The sequence below is a fragment of the Mesitornis unicolor genome, unplaced genomic scaffold (genome assembly GCF_000695765.1).
Source record: "Mesitornis unicolor isolate BGI_N332 unplaced genomic scaffold, ASM69576v1 scaffold1007, whole genome shotgun sequence".
In the NCBI taxonomy this organism is placed as follows: Eukaryota; Metazoa; Chordata; class Aves; order Mesitornithiformes; family Mesitornithidae; genus Mesitornis; species Mesitornis unicolor.
The window spans coordinates 17401-26393 of record NW_010195599.1 but is presented as its reverse complement, the minus strand read 5'-3'; the positions used below and the strand labels follow the sequence as shown (position 1 = coordinate 26393).

Here is an 8993-nt window from a genome sequence, read left to right as displayed (position 1 = left end):
CAGCAGGAAATCAATAAAACCTTTAATTGGCTGGCATCTGTGTCTGACTGGAGCTGTGGTTCCACTGTAAGAACTGGTAAATTATCACCCTGACATATGGACAGAAGAACTGGTTCTGAGCCAGTCATACGCTTGCAGGAACCACAGTTGGCACGGGCAAGGTTTGAGGTTATGGTCCTCCTGACCTTCTTTATCTGAAGCCAGCAAGTCACTGCAACTGATTTCTCATAACCAGAAAGATTAATGTAGTTTACAGAACAAGGGCAACAAAGAAATATGCCCTGAGGAACAGATCTTTGAGTCTACTGAAAAAATACTGTAACGTGAATTTCAAACAATGGAAGCCTCACATCTCTGCAATTGTTCCATTCAGACAAATCCCTCAGTCTGAGCAAAAGAAGAGGGGAAATAAAAGTAACAAAGCTAAAGCGGGGCAGTTAAACTGAGGTGGTGAGACTCTGCAATTTGTAGAGTTAAAATAAAAGGAGCGGCTGATTTACTGAACTTCATAAAACACAATTGGGTTCTTCATTTTAGTTTGGAAAATATTTCATAACAGTCATTATTTTAACTTTCTGTACAGTAAATCTTAGGGAACTAATTTTATATACTGCATGTATAATGGTCAGAGTCAGTTCCATTGCCAAAATAAGAGAAAATAAAATTAATATGATACTGATTTTGCACAAAAGATTAGCCAAAAGATTCTTTTTAAAAGATACCACGATTACAAAAAGCTAGAGAGAATGGCTTATTAGTTGAAAACGCAAAGTAATTGTATTAAATTTTTCATAAGCCCACTGCAAATCATAAACAGGCATCATAAGCAAGAATATATTAAAACAGAAGCAGCACAGAAAGTGAGATAAATGTGTATATGAAAGGAACAAACAAGGAAAAAAATTGACCATTTCTACTCCGGATATTTTAGCTTTCCTTAAAATGAAAGGAACACGGATTTGAATGTTTGCCATCACTAAGGTTATTCTTTAAGGCTATAATGTCGAGATTTCGACAAACTGTGCTAAGTTGGTATTTCATCCTGTCCATGGGGCATTATCACATACAGACACAGGAAGGCACGCAGCCCATCAGGACATGCGTGGTGCAGACAGCTCACTGGGTAAAATATCACCATGACAAACGCAGGAAGAATACTTCAAGGAGAAACCGCAATGTTAAAACATTTACAGCTGAAGCAAAGGATCGTGGACAGTGTAAGCGTGTTTGCAAAATGAAGTGTTGTTAAAGAAAACTGCAGTTCTGTATCAATGGCAAGCGTAGGTGCTTTTCCACTCAGTACTCCATGCGTCTCTTTGGTGCAGCGCTAGCACACACAGACTGTGCACTAACTCTGCCATTGTCAAAGCTGCTTCAGACACATCGCTGGTTCAGCTGTCTGCAGCTTGTTGGTACACAAACTACAAGACCATGCAATTATCTTTCAGAGAACATGGTAACATTTGAAAAATTACTTAATGGAATTAAAATAATCTGAAGTATTTAAGCCATTTTCTTTATGTGGCTTCTAACAAGTGAGCTCCAACTATAAGAATGATCAGGTTAAAAATTACCACATCAGTTGATACTATTGCATTCCAATACCAAAATATGAATGTACCAAAAGAGAAAAAATTGCATATAAAGCAGGGCATCCTCAAGGCAGTACCATAATGGTTCATCAGGTCAAACTAGAGATACTGAACTCCTTTTACACATACACTTACAGAAACAGTCACGACATTGTGTTCATTACTAAACCAAACCGAAACCCTTGCAATGTAGCAGAGGGATGTACATATGGAATTGAAAGCCCTGCACTATCAGGATGAAATATTGAAGCTTTAATACTTCACATATGTGATTCCTGAAGTTATGTAAACATGCTAACTGAAATAAATGACTAAAAGGAATCTTTGAGATCTGCAATAATGTCTGAGTAACGCTACAGCAGTAGTGCTATAGAAAAAATCATCACTATTTAAGAAATAGCTTCCTCAGCAGCCTAAAGCATGTTTGAGATTTAAAAAAATGCTAACATATCATTACTTTAGAAGGCTCTTACATTCAAAACACATATGCGTAAGTCGTGAAATTAATGGTTTTATACCATTGGTAGCAATTGTAGGGTTGGGAAATTGTTTCTCAAATTTCAAAACAACCAAAACATTGCAAAAAAAGTCCCACCCTCAAAAAATCCTCACAAATAAACAACCAAAAACCAACACCAAACCAACCCAAACTCACTCCTCAAAACAACCAGATGCTTCCCCATGATGAAACTACCGCAATTTTGGCTACAAACATTCCTGTTACCATTTAAGTAGCAACCCTGCCTTCTCACCACTAACTCCCATCACAGGCACTGGGACAGGGACTGCACATTGTGCAGTCAACTGCATCAAAAGACTGAAGTTAAAACCAGGATTTCTTCTGGATTGGGTTATTTTCCATCTGCACTGGTTATTTTACATGATGTGAGCACAGCCACATCAGTATTTGCACCAACAGAGATGGTGGTGAGGGAAAACCAGAGCTGTGAGAGGGAGGTTGATTCTGGTCAGCAATGGCTTGGGCCAACAAATTCTCTAAAGCTGCTGCACCCGTAATGGTAACAGAGAAGTCACTTTATGTTGACTGCGTAGCTGCGTACATCGGGAAACCTCACATTGCCACTGAGCCCTACTTCCTTCTTTTTGTATGAATTAAAACACTTCAAAGAAAGGAACATATTACTGTTCCTGAAAATTTGTAGTATGACCCTCTCCCAAAAAAGGGAGTTCAGGAGAAAATCCATGCTAAGTGACTAAACTGCTTTATAAACAGCACCTGCAGAGCTGTTAGAAACAGCACTGTTCAGTACTTAATTAGTATCTACAATTTCTATTACTTTCCAGTATTAAAGATAATTTGTATTTCCGTGCTATTTCTTCAAACGATTCGCTGTGTTTTGGCTATGGTTTACTGCTAAACTTTGCTCTCAGAATTATTTCTCTTTGACAGAATTTAATCCTTTCACTAAAAACTGAAAGTGAGCCTGTATAGATAAACCACTGAAACATGTTACCATTCACAATGCCAGATGTAATTAGTGCTTCATTAACTCACCCCTTTCTCTCCTCTTGTTTTGGAATTGAACTTCACAGTCTTTAAACGGGCGCGTTCCTTTTTCTCAACTCTATCACAAAAACATACACAAAAAACCTTAAATTAGCAAATCCACGTTACTGCCCGTTACAATGGAAGCACAGAGGTGTGCAGGCTGTTCTTGGTGATGACACCTTCCGAAAACAGCAGCCTGCTTGTGTAGACTGTACTAGAAAAGTAGGGTATTAGCTCTCAAGTGATGGGCTGCGAAGGTATTCGACTATTTTGTGATTATACAGGTTCAATAAATCAGGGAGCAAAAAGCACGTCACAGTAAGTGAGCTGCCCCAATCACCAGTCAACAGCAGATATTAAGATTCAGAGCACCCGATCTCTATTTGGGTCTCTGACGTGCCAGCAAACTCCTTGTGTCTGTTTACTGGGGGCACTAAAGAAAGATTTCCAGTTTCCCAGGCTTTGGGTAGAAAGAACCCATGACAGCGTCGTTATTCGAACAGAACTGACTTTGCATGTTTGCATATGTAAGTGGTGTAATGTTATTAAACCCAGTTCTGGGCCCCTCAGTTCAAGAAGGACAGGGAACTGCTGGAGAGAGTCCAGCGTAGGGCTACAAAGATGATGGAGGGAGTGGAGCATCTCCCTTCTGAGGAGCGGCTGAAGGAGCTGGGGCTCTTTAGTTTGCAGAAGAGGAGACTGAGGGGAGACCTCATTCATGTTTATAAATATTTAAAGGGTGAGTGTCACGAGGATGGAGCCAGGCTCTTCTCAGTGACAAACAATGATAGGACAAGGGGTAACGGACACAAGCTGGAACACAGGAGGTTCCACTTCAATTGGAGAAGAAACTTCTTCTCAGTGAGGGTGCCAGAGCACTGGCCCAGGCTGCCCAGAGAGGTTGTGGAGTCTCCTTCTCTGCAGACATTCAAACCCCGCCTGGACGCCTTCCTGTGTAACCTCATCTGGGTGTTCCTGCTCCGGCAGGGGGATTGGACTGGATGAGCTTTGGAGGTCCCTTCCAATCCCTAACGGTCTGGGATTCTGTGATAACATGCTTACAGTGAGAACAGAGAAATGGACTTGGACCACCTTTATCAACCTCAGCACACAGCTCCAAAGACTAAGTAGGGTTTTAGCAAAGTTCATAATGAGTTAGTTAGTTAGCATCCCACTATAGATTATTTAAAAACAAACAGAAAACCACCAAAATTCAAACAAAAACACAAACAGAAAACCAACAAAAAACAAACAGAAAACCAAACCAAAAAACAACAAAACAAATACAACCACAACCAAACCCAAGTGGCTGATGTGGTACAGAATTAACACCAAAGATCAAAGTATATGCAATGCATGTATTGATCACATCAGATGTTTCATAGCAGACACCTCAAGGTCAATAAAACACCACGACGTACCTGCGCTTGCTTGGGATCACTCCAATTTCATCACTTTCTCCATCCGGAGTTACCTGCCGGGCTTGCCACCATTCATCATCAGAAGCGTTAATGACATGGAGAATATCGCCAAATTTGAAGTTCAGTCCTTGACTTGGAAGGCCACTGTCTTTGGTCTTGTCATAATCGAAAAGAGCTCTACATTGAAAAGAAAAAAATAAACATAGAAAAAGCAAGAAAAAACACAGGGGAGTGTGAACAGCACAAAACACGAAGCTGCCTGTGCTGTTCCCAGCTGTATCGTTCTGACAGCTGCTTAAAACAAAGGTGTTGAATGTGTTCTCTCTCTTTGTCATATCTATACACACACACTGAAGAGGTAGAGCACGGTATTCACGCACACTTAGAAGCTGTAATGAATGGGAACGCGCTTGTCCAGAGCAGAACTCCAGTCCTCTGCAAAAAGCCCACAGAAAATGCCACCCGCAGTTCAACAGAGCACGTTACCTGTCAGCTGAGGGGGAAAGGCAAGGACTCAAAGCATAGAGCACTGTAGGAAGCTCTAACGTATGCTGTCTTGTATCAAGTTACAAAGTTAAATTATTTTACGAAATAAAAATTACTGTCTTTAAAGTAAAAATCGATATCCTGCTCGCAGGGTGGCAGGAAAAAAAAGCAAGCTCAGAATATCATCTGAACACAACTTGGCTACTGCGGCACCAGAAGGGAAAGAACTTTATGTGCATTCTTTTGGAAAATTCCCAGTCGTTTCAAGAGAATCTCACTCCTTTTTTCTAAGGTAAGCCTGTTTTCAAGTTACAGGCACTAGCAATGCTTGAACACCAGCTGTGTGGCTGCAGTCTTATTAACTTTGCCAGCGAGGTTGCTTTATGCAAGCCCAGTATTATCCATGCCCACGTTGATGCCGACTTTGTACCGATTCCTTCCCCCTTCCGCTTACCAAAGCACAAATTTCTGGAAAGGCACATGGTGCACCATACTGTGAAACTGATCTGGGTTAAAATTAACTTCTTCTCTCCCTGTCGGATCATTTTATATCTAGATCGGTTCCCCGAGGAGCTGAGGAGCCTTGCAGTGTGCTCCTCCCAGCACAGTCGAGGGTTTAGTGAAGATGTGGAAATGAACGATGATGGGAGCCTCTTGCCAAACTGCAAGAGATACTCCTAAGGTTACGCCTTATAAAGGACTCTCACTTTACACGCGGAAAGAGGTGTATGAAGCTCACCTCTGTAAAGTGAGACGTGTCTGTATGACACAGGCCAAAACTTCCTCGACTGGATTTCATCTGCAAGCTCTTAAGTTTGTCACTGACACGCTTCCTAAACAATCTCCTATCTCAATTTAGAGACTTGACACCAAATCCATCTCAACCTTAGGAAAGCAGCACCAACAGAGTACAATGTGATGATTTAAAACGGTATCCTTTTCCTCGTCCAAATCCAGTTCGTTTCTTGGCCAAGTCAAACACTAGGCCTCATGCACCTCTTACTGCTACATTTTTAATGTCTCAGAATTATTTTAACTCGTCTAACTACCTGTGAGATGTAACTTTTTGCTTCAAAATGTATTTTAGCTTTGTGATTTTTGCCTTTCTAAAGCAGAGTGTATTTCTTTGGATTTGAACTGTATTTGCTCATTACCAATGTCAAATCACTTGGGGGGGGGGGGGGAGAATAAAAATAAAAATTAAAAAAAACCCAAACAACATTTCATGTCACATCAAGTCATCTTTAGCATAAGGTCCACTGCAAAATCAGAGCTGGTTGAGACACCTTGCCTTTCTGGGGCCGTAAGAAGTATCAGGCTTTTTTCATAGCAAGAGAAATGTTTTAAGAATGGTTTTAGACTAAAAGACAGACATTTTAAAAGGGCTTTGAAATACTTACTCTCATAATACACAAAGCCCTACATTTAAATGTGTCATACTTTACATTTTTAAAGTTTCTAGTAAAATTAGGCTTTAATTCTTGAAGTGCCTGGAGGTTGAAATACCACCTTCCTTCTGCAGAGCAGCCTCCACGGTATCATCTTTCACTTTAATTCCATAACACTGCTTTCTGTGTAAAATTTGTACTTTTATCTCTGTTCAGTGCAAATACAGATGTGTGTTCAATTTTCTTTCTGCAAACAAGATAATGTAGCCATAGGATGAGGGGTAATGGCTTTAAACTAGAAAAGGGGAGATTTAGGTTGGATATTAGGAAAAAGCTCTTCCATATGAGGGTGGTAGATCACTGGCACAGGTTGGCCAGGAAGGTGATGGAGGCTCCTTCCCTGGAGATATTCAAGGTGATGGGGCTGTGAGCAACCTGATCTGGTACCAATGTCCCTGCTGACTGCAGGGTTGGACTGGATGAGCTTTAAAGGTCCCTTCCAACCCAACACATTCTATGATTCTATTTGTAATAGTGGAGATATCTCGATTCTTTAAAAAAATCAGAACTCTCATTTTCTTTGAAATAGTTCAAATCACAGAATCACAGAATCGCTCGGTTGGAAAAGACCTCTGAGATCATCACGTCCAACCATTCCTGTCTACCCACTAAACCATATCCTTAAGTACCTCATCTACCCGCTCTTTAAACACATCCAGGGATGGGGACTCCACCACCTCCCTGGGCAGCCTGTTCCAGCTTCTGACGACCCTCTCAGTAAAGAACTTCCTCCTTAGCTCTAACCTGAACCTCCCTTGGCACAGCTTGGTGCCGTTTCCCCTTGTTCTATCCCCCATCACCTGGGAGAAGAGACCAGCACCCACCTCTCCACAACCTCCCTTGAGGCAGTTGTAGGTGGTGATGAGGTCTCCCCTCAGCCTTCTCTTCTCCAGGCTAAACAAGCCCAGTTCCCTCAGCCACTCCTCATCAGGCTTGTTCTCCAGAGCCCTCACCATCCTTGTGGCTCTTCTCTGAACACGCTCCAGAATCTCAACATCAAAAGCAGGTAAGAAATTTATACACCGAGCAGTTATTCCTCCAGATTTGTTCTGCACAGTCATTTAAGCAGCACTGTGGACAGACACCATCCCATATCTCAAAATAAACTGCACATAATCCACTACGTAATTTTAATGCAGATTCAAACCGTTTACATTTTCACTGAATGAAGTAGATGCATCATGAAAATTTAGTTCCTGAGAATTCTTGTTAGCATTCAAACAATGACTTCTACCAGCACTACTTGTGAGTTTTAGTTTGAATATAAACTTATACGAGCAGTGAGGTGGGCCTAGAGCATTAACACGTGTTGACTGCAGAGGGAAAAAATAACACACAAGAGCGAAATGGAAACCCAGTTGGATAAAACCATCTCTCTTCAAACTAGAGAAATGGTTACACCGACTGCTTTTGAGAAATGAAAGACAGCTCCACCAAATGCTTTTCCTCTGGTGAGGTCACTTCAGGAGAAGTAATTTTATTGAAGAAGTAAAAGCTGATAAAGGCAGTTTTATAATAAGGTGGATTGGGGTATCGCACTGTAGTGACAAAACTATGTAGCTAAAATTTATAGGAACACCAGGAGCTGGTAACGATCAAGTAAAGGAGCCAAAAAACCTAACAGAATTAACAAAAATATTTTTCAATTCCAACTGATTAACATGGCTTCTTCTCTATGCCTGGCAAGTCATCAAACAGGAACCCATTTCATGGCCAAGATGACATTTTTATCTACAGACTAGCAGATAAAACCCAACTCTTTTAACTCTCTGTTTGGAGACTTAATACAGATTAAAAATACCATGCATGTATTTATTTAGTGTAAGTTATAAACACTAAAATACTTTAAAAGAAATTTTTTTTTTCAACTGTTGCTTTGAATGCAGCCCCACAGTATTTACTCTTAAGCTCTATTTAAATTTAAATAAGTCACAAGAATTACTTTGCAGAGAAAGTAAAGCCCTCTTTTATTTCACCTTGTATTCCTCAGCAGCTAAACAGCACTAGAAAAGGCAACTTGGATCCTTAACTTACAAAAGTGAAGTTGCAAGTTTCATGAGCGTTTATGCTTCAAAGCCAAAAATTTAATGGCTCTGTTAACAGCGCCAAATCTTCCAGAATGTCTTTTTACCTGGCCACACTCATTATTTTCAATACCATAGGCTGCTGATTGAATGTTACTGAAGCATTTCTTCTTTTAGGGTATTCTTGCTGAACAAAACAATCAGGAACTCCTGCAGCAAAAGCAGCTCCGTGCCTTATATCACCTCAGCACTTCAGAATGAATGAAGGACAGTTTATAATGCCATCCTGAGGGACCTGGACAGGCTGGAGAGGTGGGCCCATGGCAACCTCATGAAGTCCAACAAGACCAAGTGCAAGGTCCTGCACCCAGGTAGGGGCAATCTCAAGCACAAACACAGGCTGGGTGGAGAATGGTTTGAGAGCAGTCCCGAGGAGAAGGACTTGGGGGTGTTGGTCATTGAAAAACTCAACATGAGCCAGCAATGGGCGCTTGCAGACCAGAAACCAACCA

The 8993-nt window shown here is 41.0% G+C and overlaps 1 protein-coding gene across 1 annotated transcript in view; it reads right to left on the bottom strand.

The window, feature by feature from the left end:
- LOC104543534 (disks large homolog 1) overlaps nt 1–8993 on the bottom strand; it is a gene marked incomplete at its 5' end in the record, with an annotated part of 45198 nt that overhangs the window by 20273 nt on the left and 15932 nt on the right. Inside the window, 2 exons of the mRNA XM_010188168.1 lie at nt 3109–3178; nt 4524–4700. Coding sequence (XP_010186470.1) covers nt 3109–3178; nt 4524–4700 — 247 coding nt within the window. The remainder of the gene's footprint in view (nt 1–3108; nt 3179–4523; nt 4701–8993) is intronic.